This window comes from Sardina pilchardus, chromosome 1 (genome assembly GCF_963854185.1).
Source record: "Sardina pilchardus chromosome 1, fSarPil1.1, whole genome shotgun sequence".
Lineage (NCBI taxonomy): Eukaryota > Metazoa > Chordata > Actinopteri > Clupeiformes > Clupeidae > Sardina > Sardina pilchardus.
In genome coordinates this window covers 17,285,666-17,310,363 of record NC_084994.1, presented here as the reverse complement: position 1 = coordinate 17,310,363, position 24,698 = coordinate 17,285,666, and the positions used below count along the sequence as shown (strand labels likewise).

The 24,698-nt window shown below is 41.3% G+C and overlaps 3 protein-coding genes across 4 annotated transcripts; all 3 read left to right on the top strand.

Annotated features, from left to right (window-relative positions):
* The first annotated feature begins 1,025 nt into the window (after positions 1-1,025).
* On the top strand, positions 1,026-6,385 carry LOC134083309 (uncharacterized). Its single transcript, XM_062539584.1, has 5 exons — positions 1,026-1,164; positions 2,444-2,536; positions 3,088-3,302; positions 3,818-3,901; positions 4,391-6,385. The coding sequence occupies exons 2-5, from the start codon at positions 2,457-2,459 to the stop codon at positions 4,750-4,752; spliced, it is 741 nt and encodes a 246-aa protein (XP_062395568.1). The 5' UTR covers positions 1,026-1,164; positions 2,444-2,456; the 3' UTR covers positions 4,753-6,385.
* A 2,295-nt stretch (positions 6,386-8,680) lies between these two features.
* LOC134083301 (uncharacterized) lies at positions 8,681-16,790 on the top strand. The gene is made up of 5 exons (XM_062539573.1): positions 8,681-8,733; positions 12,948-13,013; positions 13,391-13,590; positions 14,177-14,275; positions 15,556-16,790. The coding sequence occupies exons 2-5, from the start codon at positions 12,961-12,963 to the stop codon at positions 15,948-15,950; spliced, it is 747 nt and encodes a 248-aa protein (XP_062395557.1). The 5' UTR covers positions 8,681-8,733; positions 12,948-12,960; the 3' UTR covers positions 15,951-16,790.
* An 848-nt stretch (positions 16,791-17,638) lies between these two features.
* Positions 17,639-21,941, top strand: LOC134083291 (uncharacterized). Of its 2 annotated transcripts, XM_062539552.1 has the most exons (5): positions 17,639-17,782; positions 18,120-18,202; positions 18,724-18,845; positions 19,190-19,294; positions 20,055-21,941. In XM_062539552.1, the coding sequence occupies exons 2-5, from the start codon at positions 18,135-18,137 to the stop codon at positions 20,462-20,464; spliced, it is 705 nt and encodes a 234-aa protein (XP_062395536.1). In that variant the 5' UTR covers positions 17,639-17,782; positions 18,120-18,134; the 3' UTR covers positions 20,465-21,941. The 2 variants fall into 2 exon arrangements, with proteins under 2 accessions (XP_062395536.1, XP_062395545.1); XM_062539561.1 differs by lacking the exon at positions 17,639-17,782 and having other exon boundaries at positions 18,003-18,202.
* The last annotated feature ends 2,757 nt before the right edge of the window (positions 21,942-24,698 follow it).

Genomic DNA, 24,698 nt, shown 5'->3' with positions numbered 1-24,698 from the left:
GTACAATATGAAAGAATACTGGAGATTGGTTGAACTTAAAAATAGACGGAAGATGCTACCCATCTCCTTTTCTGTGAACCCATACTAGATGGAATGTGCTTACACATCTCCTATACAACACTAGGACATGCATACTGTAGGTATCACTTTCCTTACACATTTCCTCTACAACACTAGGACATGCATAGGTATCACTTTGGCCTTCATTCTATTTTACCCCCTGCTGAGCAGCTGCTCCTGTGGGTCTCTCATCTCTTGGCTCCAATGAATGCCCTATTTATAGCCTTACAGTATGTACTGTATAGGCCAGTGTCCAGTTTACATGTACATCTTGTTCAAAAAGGAAAGATACTACAGATTACAGGTAAATCTATCTTTGAAACGTGGCCTTTCTAAACTCAGACTTTCAGAGAATGGCATTTAAGAAAATAATAATGACTTTATAGAGTATGTTTTCCTAAAGAAAAGAAGAATATAATAGAACATATACTTTTTTGATCCCGTGAGGGAAATTAGTTTCTCTGCATTTAACGGGTCCCATCTTAATTTTCACAGCATTTGAGACAGTGAAAGCCGGGTAGGACCTTGTATGCAGTCCCCTCCAAGTTTTGGAACACATGCTAATGTTGGCTATGAAAAGGAATATATAATCCTTCTGAAAATGTTCTTTGTGAGTGAATAATTGTGAATAAATGTTTTCCTTTCCGGTCATAAGTATTGTAACTGTTTCACATGATGGCACATGTCTGTTTCAGGCACAATGACAACAACAAAATTGGGATCAGAACTTGCAATAGAAAGCAAGCCTCGTGGAAGCAATATCAAGGAATGTCCAGCAGTATGACACTCGGATTAATGAGTAGGCTAGCCTAAAGCTTATCCAAACTAGTTACACTGTCTGTGACTAAAAGCATGCAAACTAAAACTAAAGCATGCAATAGTACGTCGAGTTCACTGCTCATTGTAGTACTATGGTATTTTTACAGAACTACACCGACTTTCTTGTCATACTCCAAATGCAACACGAGCTGATTGGATGGATATATGGCCAACGAGGGGAAGGGGCTACAAAACAGAAACGCACTTCCTGTACTTCTCTTGCATGACTTTGTTTCGTCGGAATCCAAGGAATTAGTGTCTTGCTCGCCGAAAACACATCGAAAGGTAAGATAGATCGAAATATACAGTTTTGGAGTAGGATTTATTTGCGCAGTGCGCAAGACTTCCGTGAAGCGGAAATCACCCAGCGACTGTCATAGGACGAGTGTGATTCTGAACGACTGTTGGTTCGTGCGTGTAGCGTGGTGTTCGTGTTTGGTGTTTGGTTTGATATGAAATTAACTAACGGTGTTGTCCAGTTAATCAAATTATAATTCGCTCATGAGTGTATTAAGGCACATTTGATCATCATCACGATGGGCTTATTTTTCCATGCAGAAGTGTGCATATTCACAGACAGGAGGGACTTTTAAAATGACAAACACCGGGTGTAGGATAAATATTTGTGCATGCAGCAAGTTGTTTAAATAGATGAATAAATAGCCGTGTGTGTGTGTGTGTGTGTGTGTGTGTGTGTGTGTGTGTGTGTGTGTGTGTGTGTGTGTGTGTGTGTGTGTGTGTGTGTGTGTGTGTGTGTGTGTGTGTGTGACTTCAGACACCAGCTGGTGTTTTGGCAAAACACAACGTTATCTAAAAGGTTGTGGGCAAACTGCTAACTGAAACAAATAGCTGTTGCCAACCGCAAACATTAAAAAAAAAAAAAAATTCTGGTATCTATCTTTTAATAATTCATGGCATGTCTGTCTGTCTGTTGTATCCATTACATCTCTCAAACCATTTGTTCAACCAGCTTCACATTGGCAGGGCCAAAGTGAATGCAGAGTAGAGTTTGACTGTTTTTGGATGAGAAATTCATCCTGTCCTTTCCCCTACACACACACACACACACACACACACCACACACACACACACACACACACACACACACACACACACACACCACACCACACCACACCACACCACACCACACACCACACACACACACACACACACACACACCACACACACACACACACACACACACCACACACACACACACCACACACACACACACACACACCACACACACACACACACACACACACACACACACACACACACACACACACACACACACACACACACACACACACACACACATCAGTCAGTCACTACGCACCTACAGAAATAAGCACAAGTGAATGTTGTGTAAGTTTGTGTTTGAAACTTTATCAATTAGTACGTTTATAGACATCTAGATAGCTGTCAAAGGATGTTTTTTTTCCCTTTATATTCTTGATATAAGTACTACTGGCAAGAAGAAAGACAATAGTATATAAAGCATTTACATGGTTATTGGTTTGTATTGACTGTGTTATTATTGTTGTTGTTTGTTGTTGTGTAGGAGTCGGGACAACATGGAAGAGCAACAGCATGTAGACTCTCCCATAAGGCCATCAAAATGTGATTCAGACTGCAATGACAAACCACCTTCAAGGTATCCCACATCCATTTCAATCTCAACATTACCGCACTGCATAAACAAAATGAGGAAAAATGTTTTACCATATTGCCATTTTTTTTTAATATTGTTTTTTACAAATATTGCCACATCCTATGGAAAGTATAGAGGTCAAAGGTCTCATTCAGTTCACCATAGAGTTAGCGGCTTTCCCCTTTATGCAGTCCAGCCACGTTGTTTGAGTTAGTCAGGCCATTTTCCAACCCGGCATGAGTGATGATCAGACAGCTCTTTGACTGTGTGTACGATTGTTCAAACCATTAAAAATGTGTTCATGTGTTGGTGAAACGTTAATGATCAGACTGCTCTGCTGAGTCCTTTAGTCTGATTGTAGTGACCGTAAGAGGGAGAGCAATGCAAAGGAGGAATTAATTCCAGGACGTTTACCAGGGTTGTCCACCTCTGATAATTATATTGTACACTCAGATTTAGTTTCTGGACAATTTCTAGAATTTCTGGTGGATGAATTTGATGAAAGATAAACTCAAGACATTGTTTTGACGATGTTTTTGCATTTTCATTTACAGGTTCAAAAGCCAGTTGGAGGCTTACAAGCTCCATCAGACAGCGTGTGACATTTGCCTGGATAGTGTCCACTATGCTCGTAGATACTGCGAGAACTGCCGAGCCACCTACTGCGTGAAACACCTGAAAGAGCACAAGGAGTCTCCGGCCTCTGCAACGCACACAATTCTCCGTTATGTACTGCCACCAGGCAGTTTGTCTTTCTGGAGTAGCTCAGGTAAAATGGTGCCTCTGTAACGCACACAATACTCAGTTATGCACAGGCATCAGGCAGGTCACCTATCTGGAGTAGCTCAGGTAAAATGGTGCTTCTGTAACACACACAATACTCCGTTACGCACAGACATCCGGCAGTTCACCTCACCGGAGAAGCTCACTGTAAACAATTTCTTATGACAAATCATCTGAGACTGTCTTCAAATGCTGAGCCAACATTTGAGAACAGTTTTCTTTTTTTTGGCGTGAGTCCTCCGCAAACGTTTTGTGAATACTTGCACACAGTTTTATTCGCCACGAACATCCGCTAGATGTTTGCCGGTCGAATCTGAACACACCTCACCTCACAGATGGGCATCCTGGCTACAGACAGCTCATTAGTGAATCGCCTGTGTCTGGTGCACAGGGAGAGCCCAACACATGGGATTAGTAGGAGGACATTTGCCCACTTTTGAGCCTGACTGTCCACTTCTGCACAACGTACAAGTGATGATGTCCATCTCCCCTCACCTCTAGTTTCCTGGACACGAGCACTTATGATCCTGGCGGTTGTGGTGGCAGTGGTGATACCCGTATTCTACATGTCTTCAGACGATGAAGGTACATTTAACTTTTGCAGCTTTTTTTAAACTTTATTTTCATCATTCTTGACCCATTTTTTCTAGACTCCCCTCCTAACTGCTTCTCCTAGCCCCTCCACCAACACCCTCCACACAGCTTCTTCTACCCACTCCACCTACACCTCTCCATATTCCCCTTCTAATTGCTTCTCCTACCTCCTCCATCACCCCCCTCCCCCATACACCCCCCCCTACTCCATTTCTACACACCCCCCCACCACCCTTACTACCCTCCCAACCACTTTTATAGCCCCCCATCCTCCCCTCCCAATCACTTCTACACCCCTCCACCCTTACTACCCTCCCAACCACTTTTACAACCCCCATCCTCCCCTCCCAATCACTTCAACAACCCCCTCCCACCCTTACTCCCCCCCAACCACTTCTACTACCCCCTCCACCTATACCTCCCCATGCCCCCCCGAGATACCCACAGAATTTAAGCCAATCTCTGAATTTGTGCCCCCAGATGCCCGTGGGAGGGCGTTTGTGCGTGAGCAGCGGGCGCGGGTGGAGAAGCGCATGCAGGACTGCGAGGACATGCACCTCGCTGTGAAGAACCAGCGCCTCCTCATGGCCAAGCACGTGTGCCACATGCAGGAGACGCTCGAGGACCAGCGGCGCGCCATGGAGAGCAAGGTGCAGGCGGACCACGAGTTCCTCGAGAACGCCCTCAGCAGCGAGCCGCAGTACCTCAAGGACATCGTCATGCCCATAATCATGAGCACCAGCAACATCCTGTACTCCTTGCTGGACAACCGGACGTTCGTGGCAGATGTGCAAAAGTGGTGCGACAAGTTGGCCGAGGTCGATCTTGCTCAGTCTTCATAACGAGTGGGGTTTTTTTTGTCGCTGCACTAGTGTGTGATGTTCTTTAAGCCTATACCTTACACTGACAAGATTTTGGGAAAGATTCTTGAAAGATTGTAGTCTTTTAACTAATGCCCCTCATTCAAGCTTTACTCAAAAGACTACCGTACAATCTTTCAAGAAACTTTCCCAAATCTTGTCAGTGTAAGGTAGGCTTTAGATGAAGCGCGGACAACTCTTCTCTGTTTGATGCTCACGTCTTGAAGTGTAACTAACTAACTGTAAAAGCTGTATTATAATCCATGGATTCAAAATGAATAAGCAAATCCATAGATTTTTCTTTTTCTTTTAAAGATTTGGTCGAAACATTTCAAACACAGGAATAGTGTTACATTTCTGTTAATTTTCATTCTGTTAAACTTGCCTCCGCCTCAAGCCGTGGTTGTGGAATCTTCTTTTCAAGTTCAAGGATGACTAGGTCTGATTTGAAGCTGGACAGACCGGTACTGTAAACTGTTACAAAGTGTTTGATTTGACATCAGTGGTGTGTTGAACACTATTGTTTGCTGTCTTTTCATTTTTTTTTTTCTTATCTAAAATGTCTGATGAAATGTTCATTTTTCCCCCCATGTCTTTACATGTGAATGACTTGAGGTGAATACACTGTATTCGAGCTGCATTCAGTGAGTTTTGTACAGAGCTTTGTTGCTGTAGGAGGCTGACGCATGAGTTCTTCCTTTGATACGTGTGTCTACACTGGCAGTCTGGCTGCACTTCGCCACATGTTTTCTCATGACTTAAGACCTCAATACTTCTTATATTTTATGACATTTGTATGCTCATTTTGTCAAGCAGACACCTTCAAACACAGCTGGCATACACTTTTTCCATCCTTTCACGATTGATTGCACAACTTTGGGTCGTGGAACATAATAGAATTGATCATCTGAAAAAGCTATATGTGTTGCGAAATGTAATCATGAGTGATGAAACATGTATTCTTGTATAACCATGATCCTGAACCCTGTACTTTTTTACATTGATTGATCGTAAAACATATACTCTTTTGTATTAATAATCTACATAGCTCCTACTGTATGTGTGCAGAATATAACTATGGGGAAATGAGAGTTGGAACTGCTTTCACTAGACCCGCGTGTAAGCCGCAAGTTCTGTTTTGTTATTCTGTTCAAAAGTTATGTTCTGTTTAAAAGTTCCGTTGTCTGGCCGGAAAAGTGCCAGAGAAACAAATGTCATGCAGTAAAGAAGTATTGCGGTTTCAGATCATGTGACAATGTGTGGCGAAGTACAACCAGAGATTCTGCTTGTGTAAACACAGGCATCAAAGGAAGCGCTCAGACATAACTCATCAGAGTCTAGTGCCAACCATTTTGTGTTGTATCATTCTCTCTCTCTCTTTGCAAAGATAATACAATTGTGTTGTCATTTGGGATCACTGGTTTTTGTCTTTATTTGCACAGAAACATACCGAAATATCCAACAACAGTTCATGCTCATGTTAAAAGCAGTTAAAACTTTTTTTATTATTATTATTATTCATTTTTATTTCAATTCAATTCGTTCACGTGTTGTCGTAGTAGCCACTGCTGTCCACAGGATTTATTTGTATTTCTAATAAATGAATGATCTTTTAGGTCTCTCTTTGCTTCGCTCTGTCACTGCTGAACAGGAGCCTCAGTCTGCACATTATTAGCACCAGAGCTAATAATAGAACTGCTTCTACAGGACAGAAGGGGGGATGGATTTTTTGTGGAACTGTATAGTCCTGTTGGAATTTCTTTCTGGGAATTTCTTCTCTGCATTTCACCCATCCAGGGGTAGTGTTCACACATTCTCACACACACACACACACACACACTCAGAGCAGGGGTAGTGTTCACACATTCACACACACACACACACACACACACACACACACACACACACACACACACACACACACTCAGAGCAGTGAGCTCACTAGGAGCAGAGCACAGCACACCCACACTTGGCGCAGTGGTCAGGGCAGGCCTTTGTGTGTGTGTGTGTGTGTGTGTGTGTGTGAGAAAATACTATTACATAGTTTTGCAATCACACTGCTTCGCATCATCAACACATAGCAGCGTCCATCTTGGGTCAACAACAACAACAACAATATTTACACATAGTGCTTTTTATGACACCCAAAGCATGTGGGCCCTGTTCTCCAGAGGAGTGTAATTCTTCCTAATACTCCAAAGGAAAACACAGCGCTGCACACAAAAGCATACATCTCACCGACCGGGCTCACATAATGAACTCCTAAGACCCCGACGGTGGACAAAGCCTCAGTTGTGAGCAAATCATCCTTATCTCGTCAGCTAACAGCCGAAACTGCTTCACTCCCCGAAGTCTGCAAGGACATTCTGCCAGACGCTGATACCAATGAAAGGAGAGCTTAATTGCGACCTTGAGGTTATCTAACCAAGAGGCCCAAAAGTAAAAAAACAGAATGTGCAGTTTGTGACTCTACTATCACACGTTAGGTTCCTAGTCTACAGACTATGTAAACTCTTTACTATAGAGATCAATAAGTAATGAAAAAAAATATAATAGTTATGCATAATTTCCTTTTTTTTGAGATCCTTTTTTTTTGCCCAATGAATGTCGTGTTGTGTTTCCTCAGTGGAGCTGCTTCAAAGTTGCATTCAAATAAGGCTGAGCCTGAGAAACAAGTCATTAGACAAAAATACATAAATCTGTCATCATGGGACGGCTGTTTCACCAAAATGGACATAAACATATGGTCCCCAAAATGGTTGGCACCAGACTCTGATGAGTTATGCCTGGCTGGGTGCTCCCTTTTATGCATTTGTTTACACAAGCAGAGTCTCTGACTGTACTTTGCCACATATGTTCACATGGCTTAAGATGGCAGTATACTGAGAAGTATACTTCTTAGAAAAAAAGGTGCTATATAGAATCAAAAACCATGTGTCATATAAGTCTTTAAACCATTTAGAAGAGTCCTTCAAAGGAAAGGTTTGTTAAAGCCTGCATGGTTCTATATAGCACCCTAAGGACCTTTTTTAAAAGCAGACATCTTCAATAGCAGCTGACATACTTTTTGCATACTCTCACGACTGACTGCATAACCTCACGACTGATCGTACAACAGAAAGGTTGTAACATAAGGTTCATGCTCAAGTTAAAAAAAGCACTTCCAACTTTTGTTTCCCATGATTATATTTTGCAACACACCAAAGAGCTTTTTCAGATTATCAGTATATAAGAATGCATGTTTAAACCATTTACCCAACAGTGTAATGGACAGAGATGATGATTTGCATCTGACATCTGTGGTGTATGTTGTTCTACTCTATGTCCCCTGTGTTGTTTTGGGATTCACACTGTTGCTGTTGAGATAGTGTGGGCCTGGGAAAGAGCTGTGATTGTCTTCCCAGATTTAGTGGGGTCAGACGGTCAGACCTGAAAACATGCCACAGGTGGTGGTCATTTAGTGACACAGCCTTGTGTGGTGAATTGTTGTTGAGTGACTGACTGGCATGCTACAGATGGAGATGTAATTAGTGAAGACTGTATAAAGAGTAGGCTATAACTTTGTGCATATATGCAAACTATATCTATAACAATATAATATATTGTATTATAACTATGCAAACTATACTATATGCATCATCATCATCTAGCAGCTTTAGTGTTAAAGTGTTCTATAGTGTTCATAAGTGCAGATAACAGTTTTCACATTATCACATTAAATAAAGACTAACTACTGCATAAACGATTTTTCTGTTGACCTATATATACTGTACAAAAATCTATGCTTCTGCGCATCTGTAAAACGAAAACTTTTCTGCCAGAGTTTCTACATAGCAACAGAAGCGGATTGGATGAATATAGGAAACAGCGTGGACTGAGGTGAACATACAGTACTTCCTGTTCCTCTGCATTGTTTTGTACCGTATGCTCCTCGAGACTGCTGCTCATCGCGCTCATCCACTGGTAAACTGGATTTACTGTACTTGTCATTATCCACTCTCTTACAGTCTCCTCTGTCAAAAGAAGGAAATGTGTCTCAAATAATATGTCTGAGTGTGTCACGTAGGGCTACTTGAAGCTCTACGCTGTCGCTGTCATTTAGAAAAGTTACCAGCGCTTTCGCCATTTAGTTACCAAAATATCGGTGAAATGCGCAAAAAAGAGTAATGACTACATTGTTGCCGTTTGTGCATAACACGGACCTCAGTAGGCTACCACATCATCGCTGCATTGCATTTACGCCCAGCATTTATCACACGATAACCAAATTGCTTGCCTGACATCACCGGCGTCACCCGACAGTATTTTCTCTGGTCACCCTTTAGTCTTCTTTAGTGTTATTTGACGGTCCGTGTAGTAGGACTAATAAATCTTATCTGTTAGATTTCCTTTTTAAAAAATGAAAGAGATTGGAGGACTGACTTTATTTCTTAAGGTAAACATTTTCTTCATACAGTACTTAAGATTATGAAGTTTAGCATCAGGGCCCTGAGTAAACACAGCACATGATGACCAAAAGGCCTCTAGTGCTTATAACTTCAGTTAACCATATGGCGTTAAAAATGTAAGCTCACCCCTCAGCCTCTCAGAGCTTGCAGTGTTGGGGTGCCCAAGCCTCTTGGAGTTCACTGCTAGAGTCTATAGCTACTGTTCCCCATAGCCTCATGGGACATCCGTCTGGCCCTCAACACTCCCCTCCCCTCCCCTCCCCTCCCCTCAGCACTCCTGAGGGTTTTGTAGAGCAGGAGCTGGGCACTTTTTTTTTTTTTTTTTTTTGGGGGGGGGGGGGGGGGGGGTCATAATTCATAATTCATCTTTCATCATTTATAATTTGACACATCTGCTTTTAATGTTAGCCTTACACTTTTAGTATTCGTCCACAATAGGCTTGAATTGTCAAAAACTTATTTCTTGCATCTAGGGGGAGGGTAAAGACATCACAGTTTTCCTGTTGCAGTGTGTCAACTGCAGCATACCTTTGATCTGAGAAATGGCAGACGTCAAGTTAGGTGGCAGAAAAGTGACACAAAAGTGTGTCTTTGGTCATGTACAGTCTGGAAGATAGTTGCTGCTGACTGAAATGTACAGTAGTTGGCATTCAACCAAAGCTCATACTATGCCCAGCTGCCCATGATTTCAATGCAAAGGCAAAGCAGATCCAAATCAGTGTATAATGTTAACCTGTTTAATATTATCATGTTTAAAATGCTTATTTACTGTGACAATCTCAGTTAAATAATTTCCCAGGAGTCACACATGCATAGATTGAACGCTTGCACATAGAACCCCAATCCCGTGTTTTTGAGAGTGAAATCCAATATGTGATCATTTTGACAGTAATAAATTAGAAAATGAGGCTGAGACAGTCGTCTTGCACAGACAACACACATGCACTTATGGTCACACTCACCAGGCCTGTGTGTGGAAACAGAGGCCTATTTGTGTACAAACAACAAGACACATGCACTTATGCATTTTAAATTCACTAAACTCCTTTTTTGACAAATGAGAGCATTAGTAAAGCCTCATTATTTGCGCCTGTTGTCAACTCAAGCACAATAATAGTACCATTCAGACCTACTATTTGCATTCCTCAGTCTTGTCTTGCCGGCCTCGTGTCTAATGTATGTCTGTAATGCCTCCCATGTCAGCCTGAGGGAAAATCCCGCTCCTGGCCTGGGACAAGTATAGGGTCATCATTATAGCACATCAAGACCTCTTTGTTTAAAGGGACAATTCACCGATTAGCATTGAGCTTTGTATCTTTAGAAAACCAATCATATTTTTGAATGGTTGTGCATCATTCCCTCAGTTTGTTATATTGTTTCCTTGTTTGTTTGTTTGTTTGTTTGTTGCATTTTCTTTTTTGTAGTGTATATTCCTTCCACTTTGTAAAGAGACCTTGGGTTATAGAAAGGCATTATATAACATTGTATAATATAACATTATTATTAGTATTAGTATTATTATTAGTATTATTATTAGTAGTAGTAGTATTGTCATGTCAGTCCTACTCACTACAGGGAGGACCATATTGGATGCAGATCAGTAGATGTTGCATTTGCAACACAGTTGCTTGTTTTTCTGTTCTTGAACGATTGAAGAAAAAATTATCTAACTTAAGCACATCTATTAAAACACAAAGTTATCCCACACATTTAAAATTTGGAGTAGTTGGTGTATCTTCAACTGATGATACAGCCTACTGACACTGTTTCTGCATATCGCCCTAAACAAGAAACTTCATTACAGACGTAACTCTTCAAAGACAGAAAATGTTGGAATGACTCGTGAAGATAATGTTCTCTGCTTGAAACCTAAAAATACATTCGTATTGGTGTGAAATCATCACAGTTTTGGACCTTAGCATAGTCACAACTTTCAATGAAATTTTGAATGCTGATTCGGTCTTATAATAATCCTTTTAAACTGAGATTAAATGCATTTTGAATCAATTAGTGGGTTTGGGATAGCACAAAGTTCAGCTCTCAGGGACTACCAGGAGGCCAGTTGTCCTAAAACAAATCACAAAAGCAGTCTGGACTCTGGAGTTAGCAAGAGTTCAGCCGTTCCAAAACAAGCTGTATGTCAACCACTTCAGCAGCCCTTTGAACAACAGCAGCTGTGAACTTCCCCTTTTAGCTGCTTGCTATTTTGGTTTTCACTCTGACATACACCCTCAACTGTGAGACCTTACAGTACATAGACAGATGTGTGCCTCTCCTAATGATGTCCAATGAATTAATTTAGGCACAGCTGGACTCCAGCGAAGTTGTAGAAGCATCTCAAGGATCATTGATATAAGTAGGATGCACCAGAGCTCAATTGCAAGCGTCACAACAAAGGGTCTGAATACTTAAGTGAATAGCATATTTTAGTCTTTTAATTTTTTTTGTATTTTTACAAAACACTTCAAATACCTGTTCTTGTGTGGAGTATTGTAGTATTGTGTGTAGATTCATGAGAGAAAAAAGAACACACACACACACACACACACACACACACACACACACACACACACACACACACACACTCACTAGGTCACTTAGGTCTCAACAGCTTAGGATACTAAGCATTCTACTTTCAATTAACACCAGTTAGTTATACATCAGCCTTCAGGCTCAGTCTGTAAGCACACCCTGGCAAAACAGCAAATAAGCTTTTTATTAAAACACAAAGTTATCCCACACATTCACAGAGGTGGTGGTGAATCTTTGTCTGGTCTGGTGATAAAACCTGCTGACACTGTTAGTGCACTGCCGGCGTGTGTGCCGTTATTTCTCTGACTCCCTAAGGGAGGTTGACCTCAGAGGTCATGGACAAAAATAACTCGGATCATCCTTGAGTTGTCTACATTTCTTTAAAGTGCAGCCAGTAAGACGCCCACAACCCGAGTAGACATGTACCAGCTAAAGTGGTTTATAGTCAAACTACTGGACATTTCCCCACACCGGTCTCCACTCACATCAGCCTTGAGCACCTAAGCACCTCTCTCTCTCTCTCTCTCTCTCTCTCTCTCTCTCTCTCTCTCTCTCTCTCTCTCTCTCTCTCTCTCTCTCTCTCTCTCTCTTTCTCACACACACACACACACACAGGCGGCCTCATCTAGGCCTCATTACAAGGTTTTAAGCAGTCCACCCATCACTCTCACAAAAAAAAAAGTCAAATACACATTTACACATCAGGCAATACTCTATGTTACTAGTTATGTTAAACATGACAAAATGACAAAATATTTCAGCCTTCTACTACTACTATACCCTGCCTGATTCATTCAACAATCAAAAGGTTTCCAAGTCTAGCACAAATACTCCCCACAAACATACACATTTTCCAACTGTATCATTTCTCTTAGAAGGCCACATGGGCAGTGAGTTGTCTCGCCATGGAGACTTCCTGGTATGTCTCAGCTGGTCATCTGAGGAGATTTTTTGAAGATGGCGAGGGATGTCCCTAATCTAGTAGGAACAGATCAACCAACGAGGGACGACAAATGAGAAAAGTTTGGATTGGCCTGAGCGTGCTGGCGGAAAAGCTAGACGTCGCTCGGCTGAGGAGCGCAGCGGTCTTGTGGTAGCATATGCCTGTATGAGGGCATTCAAATAGGTGGGAGCAGAGCCGGAGAGCGCTTTGTAGGCAAGTATCAGCTGGTCATCTGATCTTTATGTCTGTTACAGGAGCGAGGACAACATGGAAGGACAACAGCGTGATGACTCTGTGAATGAACTTGATCTGCATGCAAGGTAGTGGGAATTTTATATATATATATATATTATATATTCTAATGTTTTTTTTATTATTATTATTCACAATAAATTTGTTTAATTATTATTGCATGATAACAATGTGTGCAAATTAACTCAACGTTATGTGCACAGTGCCAATATAATAACTGCTCAAGGTGTTCACAACCCAAGTGATCACTCATGCACCATTTTTCCTTTATTGTTTGTATACAGTCTCAAATTAAATTCGAAATCCAGGTCTATTTTATGGAAAGTGTAGAGTCTACATGCTTAAAACACAATATTTTTCTTATTATGTATTTCAATGCGTAGAATTAAACAAATTGTATATAATTTTTACAGTTATTGTTCTGCATGTCATGTCATTCACACAGTATCAAACAGCATGTGCAAGGATCGTGTGACATTTGCCTGGACGGTATCCACGGTGCAGTGAGATACTGCCATGCCTGCAGCGCCTCCTTCTGTGAGAGGCACCTCACTGACCACAGCCGGGCCCCGACCACGTCCGCACACGTGCTGGCTCACCCCTCACGGACATCCAGAGCGGCGTCAGCTACAGCGCCCCCTCCTGGTGGGTGGAATAGGCCTCAATTTCAATTTTCAATTTAATTTCACTTATAGAGCGCAAACACATTACACATGTCTCATGGCACTTTACAGAGGGTCAAACATTCCAAAGAGAGCCCATGAGTAACAGGGGTAAGGAAAAACTCCCTAGAATTGGAGATGCATATAGGAAGAAACCTCGGACAGATCCACGCCTCACTGTTGCAGGCTATTTTACATTACATTATATTACATTCAAGACACTGTCTAATTTCACCATTAGAAGACAAGACTGTTTCCCTGTTTTTTGTTTGTTTTACATTACATTACATTACATTACATTACATTACATTGCATTACATTTTGGCGGACACTTTTTAGGGTAAGATAGGAATAAGTGCATCTGTGAGTGCTGTCAAGTGTCAGTTATAGTCAGGTGGTAAGTATTTGTAATGACATAAAAGTGGTGATTTATATATGTTTCATCAGGATGTGTAGTAACTTCAAGACACTGTCTGGAAATAATTGGTGAAATTTAGAAGACAGGACTTTTTCCCTGTTTTTTGTTTGTTTGTTTTTTTTGTTTTCACATTTCCAACATCTCGATTCAGCAGCAGCTCCAGAAAATGCAGGTGTGTCCTGGACGTGGCTGGTCGCGATGGTCTTGGTGGCGCTGGTGGCAGTAATGATACCCAACTATGTTAATAGAGGTGCGTGAAAGTTACATTAATACCCAACTATGGTGACCATAAAGGTACAGGTTACATTGTGTACAGGTTACATTAATACCCAACTATGCTGACCATAGAGGTACAGTTTACATTATGCACAGGTTACATTAATACCCAACTATGCTAATAGAGGTACGCTAAGGTTACATTATAAACAGGTTACATTAATACCCAACTATGCTAATAGAGGTATGTAAAGGTTACATTATAAACAGGTTACATTTATACCCAACTATGCTGATAGAGGTACGCTAAGGTTACCGGTACATTATAAACAGGTTACATTTATACCCAACTATGCTAATAGAGGTACGCTAAGGTTACAGTATAAACAGGTTACATTTATACCCAACTATGCTAATAGAGGTACGCTAAGGTTACATTATAAACAGGTTACATTTATACCCAACTATGCTAATAGAGGTACGCTAAGGTTACATTATAAACAGGTTACATTTATACCCAACTATGGCTATGGCTATGGCTATGGTTATTTAGCAGACGCCTTTGTCCAAAGCGACATACAAATAAATAACAATACAAATTACAAATTACATAACAGTGAACAATTACAAACTAGGGAGAATAGTAATATTATCAGTAGAACAATAATTTTAAGCACTAACCTAATGAGAAATAAAACAGTGAAATGAGAATAGCAATCAAATAAGTCACTCAGTTAATTATATATGATAATAATAACTAAAGCATGGTATGGCTAAATTTAAGGACAATAGCAAAATAAATTTCAAATTCTATCAATAGACAAATTATAACAAAACAATACTATTATACAAACCATAACACATCACAAACTCAAAGGACTAAGTGCATATTAAATAAATATGCCTTAAGACCCCTCTTAAAAGATCCAAAGCTGTTGCTGGAACGGAGAGCACTGGGCAACTCATTCCACCAACATGGAACCACTGAAGAATAGGATCTACAATTTGACCTAGCATGTATGGTAGAGGTATGCTAAGGTTACAGTATAAACAGGTTACATTTATACCCAACTATGCTGATAGAGGTACGCTAAGGTTACATTATAAACAGGTTACATTTATACCCAACTATGCTAATAGAGGTACGCTAAGGTTACATTATAAACGTATGCTGACCATACGTACAGGTTACGATCAACAGGTGCTCCTGATCATTTCTTGATTCCAGGACTGCCACCACTAGTGTGTTTTCTCCTCCTTTTTTCTCCACCCTTCTCCTCTAACGGATATCTTCTGTCCTCCCACCACCACCAGATGATGCTCAGCCGTTGCCGGGGGTGCTCATGCCGGAGTCGGAGGCGGAGGCGTCGGAGCTGCGCGCGTGCTGCCGGCGGGTGCACCTGTCGGCGGAGGAGCAGAAGCGCAGCATGACGGAGCTCATGTGCCAGCTGCAGAGCCGCGTCCAGGAGAAGCGCCGCGCCCTGCACGCGCACGTCCGGCAGCAGCAGCGCCACGTCGCCGAGCACCAGCCCGTCCTGGACGAGGGCGCCGAGACCTACCGGGACCTCGTCATGGAGGTCGTGGAGCAGAGCTACAAGGCCACGCTGTCGCACCTGGACAGCATTGAGAGGAACATCAGAGGAGACCTGGACTGGTGCAGCGAGCTGCCCTCGGCATTGGAGTTGCCCGGCTCGAGCTACGCTGCCTAGAGCAAAAAAATGGCGATGAGATTTGGATGATTGTCTCGTATTTTTTCTGAAATTCAGCTCCTTGTTGTTGTTGTTCTTGTTTTTGTTTGATAGGGTCAAGGAGAAATAGGGCTCGACAAGCAAAGAAGAGATATTATTATATCCTATTCTGAATTGACTTGCCCTCTGAGCAATGTGTGGCGAAAGCTCCCATGTAACGATAAGAGATAAGAATAGATCGAGATGCCCTCGGCCTTCGAGTTGCACAGCTCGACCTACGCTGCTGCCTTACAAAAACATGACGATTGAATGAATTTTGATGATTGTCTGGTATTTCTGAATTTCGACTCTTCATTTTCCTCGTGTGTCTATAGGAGCAATACGGTTGGACAAAGAGGAGATCTTATTGGAAATTGTCCTATCCTCCAGGTTGTGAGGTAACAGCATGGTGTTAGTCCATGTAGGAGCACCCAGAGCAAAGGAGAACTCCTTGGGTGCCTCTCATTTGGGCTTTTATACGTCCTCCTTCACTCCTAGGCCTCGATCCTCACTGATCTACATAAAGAATGATGGGGCGAAAACAATGGGATAGTCTACCCAGTGATAGTTCTAGATCATTGGGAATGCCCCTCGAGGATTGAGCATCGAGGATCGAGGAGGCATGTTGAAAAGCACCTCTTGTCTTGTCTCTTTCGTCTAAATACAGTTGAGCTCAATTTCACACCAGTGTATGGTTTTCACCATTTGCCTTGTGTTTCTTCATTTCAACTCTTAAGAAATACTGTAGCTTTCCTTCTTGTAAAGTTGTATTTGGGCACATTCAATAAACTTCTGGGCCCCTTGTGCTTTCATAAACCTGTTTCTTATGACTCAGATGTGTGATGATTGCATCATGCATGTAGTGCATGTTTTTGGCTGTTTGTTTACATTATTTAATTGAGTCATTGAGAAGCTCAATGTTGGTCAGACATAATGTAGGTCAAATAATGTTTATATGTAGTAGGGCTGCTGGATTATTGCATAGCATAATTTAGTCAATATTGGCATCACAATTATTGAACAGAATGAATGCTAACATTATCCATTTTCCAAACATAAGAAAGAAACAGTTGTCTAAGCTGAACGTCTAAATGTAATTCAACATCAACAACAAGAAAAAAACAGATGTGAACAGTAAAGCCAAAAGGAGACCGTATTGTGATGTGAGTCTACACAGTTGTGTATTTTCTTTGGAATTGATCAAGTTTAAAAATCCAGACCCATTCTCAAGTCCTCCCTCCTGACAGAGGCCATAACTGCAAAACAAATGTTTCACAACACAACTAGATGGCATCAGTGAGATGATAATATGGTTATGAGCACACACACACACACACACACACAGACACACAGTTAGTTCAAATTGACAAAACTTAGTTTTGTTTACAGATACAACACTGAGACTAGTTTTTACAACCAACTATTCAATCAGAGGATGGGCACCAGGGGAAACTGATTGAATGACCCACACAGTCCTGGTTCATCTGTAAATAATCTACAATCTGTCAGTAGAAACATTTGGAAAAGATCCAACCAAGATATTTCACATACATTTGCATTTTCAAAACCAGTTTTCTTTCATCTGTCTGGTCATGTCTGATAACGGAGGAAGGGAAAGTGAATGTTATGCTGACATGCCCTCTGTCCTTCAGCCCACTTCTGAGGAAATGAAAGTGATCCTTACCACAGCAACAGTAGAACACTAAAAGACAGCAGTCCTGCCCGAGCCTCTGACCACTCTGGGAAGTGCTGTGTCCTGTCTTCGACCACTGACCAGAATTCAAGTTTAGTCTGTATTAGAAACAAAAGTACCTGTAAGAGTTTCTTAATGTACTGACTGTTGTCTCGTATATTGTTGAGGAAAGTTACAAAATGCCTGTCTATGCAATCATCATTTGTAATATCTCTTTCTCTCTCTCTCTCTCTCTCTCTCTCTCTCTCTCTCTCTCTCTCTCTCTCTCTCTCTCTCTCTCTCTCTCTCTCTCTCTCTCATTTTCTCTTCCTCTGCTGCCTGTATCTTTCTCAGTGTATGTATTGTGCTGAACCAGTAGTCATGTCTCAACTATTTGGTTCTTAATCGTGTTACTTGTTGCTGCTGTTGTCTTGTCCGCACATTGTTCAGGCCACATGTTATTTTCCTGTTGGCTGTAGGTGCCGATTTCTAAAATGGAGTACAAGAAGAACTGTGACACGCTCTATGAAAAAGACTCACTGAACGATGCTAAGCAAGTTGTGTAAGTGTTCTCTATCATATTATTTTACTATTGGCAGATTTATATTGTGGAGTTTGCTGTATATGGGGACACCTCTGTCCCCTCCATAGTCAATAGAAATATTGTTTTTGAGATAATTGAATGGTATGGTTGAGTTTTAAAGTAAAATAGGTTAACCATGTTATAATAGGCAAAAAATGTGTCTTGTTCTATGTTTACACAACTCTTTTATTGTGTGTATTTTTAAGTTTTAGAGTGTTGGTGAGCACTGAAATGTTCCGTTGATATGGCACAACATTTTGTTGAGTTTCTGCACAGCAGACAATGTGACTTAAGTTAAGGTACTAAATGAAAAATAAACAAACAAGTCCTTAGTTTCTTGACTGTCTGTGACAGATGGAACTTAGGTAGAGCATGTGTGTGAATGAGAGAAAATGAGGCGTGCTTCATCACGCAGAGACGCCATGTTTTATGATGTTCTCAGTCTCATGTTTCATGGACATTGTCCTTTCCCTCCCTTCGCCTGTTATGTTCCTCGGTAGCCCAAACAACCAGGCGCTCAAGGCTGGAGGCCGATACAGTGACGACCGTTACTCTAACATCCAGAAAGCTGATAATGATGGGGCAGAGTACGCTCTGGATAATGGTGACAAGTCAGACCCAGGTAAATATAAAGGTCAATGTTTTATTTATTTATTTATTTATTGCATGTTGTGTTCCTCTAAAGCCCAACTCACAACAAAGATTCCCGACACGATGAGACGTGAATTAAAAGTTTCACATAGTCGTCGCAGAGCATTCAACATGTTTAATTTAAGGTTTTAGAACGTCGCGGCTCGCCTCATCTCGTTGGGAATCTTTGGTCTGAACGCTACTTAAAAAGTAATAATGTTTAGTTTTTTTCATATTTTCTTTTTGTGTTTGTTGTTGTTGTTGTTGGTAGTTTCCCCCTGCCAGCTGTAAGTAAAGTGAGGTCATAATCATTCCCTGTACGTGTTTCTCTCCGAGGTCCTAACCAATGGTGCACGTGGAAAGTGATCGCTGTTGTGTTCATCGCCCTCACGGTGCTGCTGCTGGTCACCGTCCTCATTGTCGCAGTGATCTGGCTCAGAGGTCAGTCTCTCTCTATTTATGTATTTATTTATGTTTAGTTTGTTTGTTTGTTTGTTTGTTTGTGCCTGGTTCAGAGGTCAGCCTCTCTCTATTTGTGACCATTTGGGTTTTGCTGTATCTCAGTGTCTTATGCCCACTAACAGGCACATACAGTACAGTATTCTACAGGCTGTCTCATCCACACTTTGTGTGTGTGTGTGTTATTTTGATGTGTTGCTGTGTCTGGTATTGACATGTCTTATCGTCCATTATGAATATAAAGGAAGGTGGGTCTGGGATGCCACACCAGTTGAGATTTCTGTTATTCAACACAATACTGACAACACCTCACAAAGGCATCGTTGTTGTTGTTGTTGTTGCTGTTGCTGTTGTTGTCAAGTACTGTTAAGTTATGACGTTAAGGTATGATGGATGCAATGCACTGTGCTATGCTATAGGTTGTAGGGTAGGATGCATATCACAATGACACCCAGACAATAGACAGCTCTGGGATTTAGAATATTTTCTTTTGTTTAATTAATTAGGAAAGAAGTAAATAAACGCATACCATAGTTTGAGCTAGAGATAGACATTATTTTATTCTTTCTCCCGCTGTATGTGTGTGTGTGTGTGTGTGTGTGTGTGTGTGTGTGTGTGTGTGTGTGTGTGTGTGTGTGTGCACATGTTTTTTTATTGAAATGGGAAATATGGCGATTCATTGCCAGCATTGTTTCTTCCATTCCATCAGCAATATTATCCCCTTCCTTTTCCTTTTCCACAGATTCTGACACCCTGGCAGTGTCCCAGAAAACATCCATGGAGCGAACCAAACAGAGACAAGAAGAGGAGGAACAGAAGAGAGTGGAGAGAGAAAGAGAGATCAGGGCAGAGGAAGAACAGAAGAGAGTGGGAAAAGAACGAGAGATCAGGGCAGAAGAGGAACAGAAGAGAGTGGAGTTAGAGCAGGAACTACGTCAACAGGAGGAGCAGAAGAGAGTAGAGTTAGAGCAGGAAATACGTCAGGAGGAGAAGGAGAAGAGAGAGGCGCTGGAGAGGTTGTTGGGAGAGAGAGAGAGAAGGTTGGAGGAGGTGAGGGCTCAGTGCAACAGCGGTCAGGCGGTCAGCAGCTCCTCCACTGGACTCTCAGTTCTGCTCTCAGTGCTGCTGTTGAGCTGCCTGTTGAACTACTGACCGCTCCTTACTCAGTGCTGTTGGTGAACTACTGTACCTGTTGAATTACTGACCGCTCCTTACTCAGTGCTGCTGGTGAACTACTGTACCTGTTGGGATGGGTATCGTTAGGATTTTTAAGGCCCCATCACATTGCACACGGCACGCGCTATAAAACCCATTACTTTCAATGGTTTGAGCACACAAGAGCTGGACTGCCGCTGTGCTCAGCTTTACCGCTCTTGCGCAAAAGTTAATATATGCTGAACTTTGACCGCGACGCGCTGTAAGTCAATGGTCTTTTGAGCGGAGCCCAGCGACCACAACAAAAATCGTTAGCACATTATCTCAACCAAGAGCAACCTAGCGGTGAGCGCAGCGCATGTTGCGTGCAATGTGATGGGGCCTTTACTCAGTGCTGTTGGATTACTGAGCCCTCCTTACTAGGGATGAGTATCGTTAGGATTTTATCGATACTGATACAAAAATCGATACTGCTTAACGATACCTGTTCTTATCAATATTCTTAGCGATACTTTACACCATAGAAAAGAATTTAAATTAAAGAATAAAGTATAGGATAAACAGGTCAATAACTCAACTCCAGACCTACTGACTTTGTGGACACGAGGGCGGATGATCCCTCACCATAAACATCCTGATAGCGCATACCATAGTGTCACTAATAAATACCAATAGTATCATGTGTCTGGGAGCTTAAAGACCGGCGTCCACCGGACACAAACACGGCGCGACACAACAAGAAAAAAAATAGAACTCCATATTTTTTTAACGGAGCAAAGCCCACTAGAAACGTCTGCCGCGTGGCAGCCGCACAGGGATAGTTCGCTGTTCAAAAATCCTGTGTGTCAAGCCCACACCGCTGAACACTGTGTCCGGTGGGCACCAGCCTTAACAGTATCTTGGTATCAACGAGGCATGGACCGGTATCGGTTTAGTATTTGGTTATCGATACGCATCACAGGTGGGTCCGAGTGCCTAAGGGACCCGTGATTGAGTCCGGCCCGGGTCATTTCCTGATACCACCCCATTACTCTCTCCCACTCGCTTCCTGTCAGTTTCTTCGCTATCCTATTGGAATAAAGCGAAAAAAAGAATGCAAAACTTTAAAAATATATATATTATTGTGTTTTACAATCAAATGTATGTGTCAGTTAAGTAACTGACTTTTTTTGAAAATCATCTAATATATTAATGACTTATTTGTACCGATATGTTGGTCACTGGTTACAAAGTCAGGGTTACAGTGCTAGTAAAAGTCATGGCACCAATCATGTCTGGCTGTGATTCAGTTACATGATAATCCCTTTATTATCCCACATTTTGTTCACTTGTTCTTCCTTACATGCAATATGTACATGTGTTACATGCACTGATCTGTAAAGAACTCTTTGTATATCAGTGGTTACATGCAATATGTTTGTGTGTGTTCCTTACATTAAGTGAATAAATGTGGCTGTGATTATTTTGAACACCACCAATTCCTCATGTCTTATTTCCATTCCTGAGGGTGTCTTTGATTTCTTCACTCTTTTAATTTCCACACTGTCCCCCTTCTGCCCCCTACTGGTCATCAGTAATAATAACTGAGCTAAACTCTGTGTAGAGCTGATAGAGTTCAATGTCTTCTGCCACCATTGCACCTTAACAATCAGAATTGTAATGAATACAAGAGAACGTTTTTAAAAAGTAGTATTTAAAAGACACTCAGTGAAGGTGATACAAGCACCCAGTGAACAGCAACACTCTCTGGATATTCTTTAAAAATATATATATAAATAACAAAATCATCATTGACACGGTTTGACAAAACAAAACAAATTGTTTGCTGCTACAGTACATTTACAGAGATAAATGAATTGAAGGTATGTCTAATTACTCAACTGTACTATGTAACACTTTTATCAGTCACTTTTTGAATGCTCTGCATTTTCAAGTTTTTGTAGGTCAACAATTGCAATCTGATTTTGAAATGAAGAGAGCTATTACAAAGCCTATGGCCTCTCTTACATCATCAGAAGCCTACATACCTTTGAGTGTCAGCTGTCAGGAATCCCACAAATCTTGTTTGTAGTCTCTCATTTCCTCGACCAGAAAGGTAGGAATCAAAACTTATTAAAGAGATATAATCAAAAGCACAGAGATTGTGAATCAGTAAGTTGGAGACACAGACCTGAGCACAGATATTGTCCTTGCCTGTGGAGAAAGTACTGATGTGTTGTGTGATATCTCTGCACATAATCTCTCTCCCCTGCAAATAATCAGTGATCTGAAATATTTGGACCCAAATCAGGTCGTTTAAAAAAAATGAGCGTGTACGGGGGTGCTGTGGTGCATCTGACCATATCTGGGTCCACTTGCCCATAGGGCCCGGGTCCAGCTCAGGTCATTTCCTCATCCCATCCCATCTCTCTCTCCAGTTAGTAGATTGTAACTCTCTCTCTACACTGTCCAGTCACAGTAAGGGCATGAAAAGCCCAACATTTGTTTTACAAAAATTCTTTTTAAAAAAAAGTTTTTAAAAGACCCTGAAAATGTACAAAACCAGTATATCATATTCTGCCTGGTCCTGCCTGATTATTTCTGAGAACAGAGGAAGTGAAAGATGACATGGACTGACGACAGACTTCTAAGAAATGAAAGTGATCCTTACTGTATGTGACATGTTGTTAAATTGACAACACCAACATCTTGCACAGGCCATGGTCATCGCCAAGCGAAACTATTGTAATTCACTGTTAGCTAGCCTACCTGCATACTGTATGTAGTAAAATCGTTACAACTGATTCAGAATAATGTGGCATGCCTAGTCTTCAATCAGTCAAAGAGAACACGTGTAACTCCTCTCCTAGTTACACTGCTCTCCGCTGGCTCTCTCTAGTGGCCAGAATCTCTCACTCTGGCCTATAGGACACGGGCTGGATCTGCTCTCTGCCATCTTAATTCATTGATTAAGATGTAATCACCAACCGCCCACTGCAGTCTTCTGATGGGAAATTGACAACAGGAGATAGACAATTTGAAACAAGAATGCAAATCTGAATACAATATGACATGTACCCTAACTGGATTTGGAATTTGTCTGATGATAGTTTTTTAAAATTGTATCGGGAAATTGTAATTGTACATGAAGGATACGGCCTCTCTCACACCCACAGAGTGTCAGCAGGAATCCCACAGATCTTGTTTGTAGTTCCCCATTTCCTCGACCAGTAAGGAAAGAATCGAAACTTACTGAAGAGATAAAATGAACAACACAGAATTTGAATCAGTAACTTTGAGACACCGATGAGTAAGGTAAGCTAATATTCTGGGTTTGTCTTCATGTTTGTCAACAGCTTTTCTATATGTATTTTGTTTATTGAAATATTATTTTGCAAATTGCTTTGAGTATACCATATTATTCTATTGGTTTAGAAATGGATGGGATTAAATATAGTGTTCATTGTTAATGGTCCTAAGTACTGTATTGTCTGATCTACAATATAAACTGTCACCTATTTGGCAATATTAAAGTAAATGGTATGTCTAACAGAGTAGATAAGGGTTATGTAAACAGCTTTGAATTTGTGTAGCAAATGATGAGTGACTCGTGTGTTGTCTTTGGAAATGAGCTATATGTATGGTTTTAAAGTTATATCATGCTTAGTTGAAAGTTTGAGAATTTCTCAACATCCCTATACTGTACTTGTATATGGAGAGACCATACTACGATACAACAATCACACTGATAGTTGGCTGATAACTAGTTTACAAAACAAGAGATAAAAAGTTGAAAAAGTAGGTTCTGCATTCTCTGTGGGTATGTGTGGCATAACTGATCCATATCTACTGTGTGATATGTTATTACCAGAGGAGGCTCCTCCATTGAGGAAAGGGAGGAACAACCTCCCTAAAACTTCAGGGATTTTTTTTTATTTTTATTTTTTTAATTTATCTGATAAATTATTCTTAATATTACTATTTGGACACGTTGAATGAGCTAAAATCGTTCTCCTAGGTCAAAATGCCAACAGCACCCCCTATCGCAATTCAAAATTACTGTACGGAGGAGCTTCCTCCTCAGACCCCTCATTGAAGTCCATTATAAACTTCTCAGACCCCCGCGGCTCGTGAACCCCGTCGTTTTCAATGGGCAAGGGAGGAAGCTCCTCCGTTGGAGTGGGCGGGTCTAGCCAGAGGCTCTGGAATTTAGCGCCAACGGTGAACCAATAAGCAGCTAGCTCCTCTGGAT

Excerpts from the sequence above, each read along its gene's own strand:
- LOC134083309 (XM_062539584.1), top strand. The coding sequence starts at position 2,457 with ATGGAAGAGCAACAGCATGTAGACTCTCCCATAAGGCCATCAAAATGT. Across the intron at positions 2,537-3,087 it reads AATGACAAACCACCTTCAAG|GTTCAAAAGCCAGTTGGAGG; the intron begins GTATCCCACATC and ends TTTCATTTACAG. Across the intron at positions 3,303-3,817 it reads GTCTTTCTGGAGTAGCTCAG|TTTCCTGGACACGAGCACTT; the intron begins GTAAAATGGTGC and ends CCTCACCTCTAG.
- LOC134083301 (XM_062539573.1), top strand. The coding sequence starts at position 12,961 with ATGGAAGGACAACAGCGTGATGACTCTGTGAATGAACTTGATCTGCAT. Across the intron at positions 13,014-13,390 it reads GAACTTGATCTGCATGCAAG|TATCAAACAGCATGTGCAAG; the intron begins GTAGTGGGAATT and ends TCATTCACACAG. Across the intron at positions 13,591-14,176 it reads AGCTACAGCGCCCCCTCCTG|CAGCAGCTCCAGAAAATGCA; the intron begins GTGGGTGGAATA and ends ATCTCGATTCAG.
- LOC134083291 (XM_062539552.1), top strand. The coding sequence starts at position 18,135 with ATGGAGTACAAGAAGAACTGTGACACGCTCTATGAAAAAGACTCACTG. Across the intron at positions 18,203-18,723 it reads AACGATGCTAAGCAAGTTGT|CCCAAACAACCAGGCGCTCA; the intron begins GTAAGTGTTCTC and ends GTTCCTCGGTAG. Across the intron at positions 19,295-20,054 it reads CGCAGTGATCTGGCTCAGAG|ATTCTGACACCCTGGCAGTG; the intron begins GTCAGTCTCTCT and ends CCTTTTCCACAG.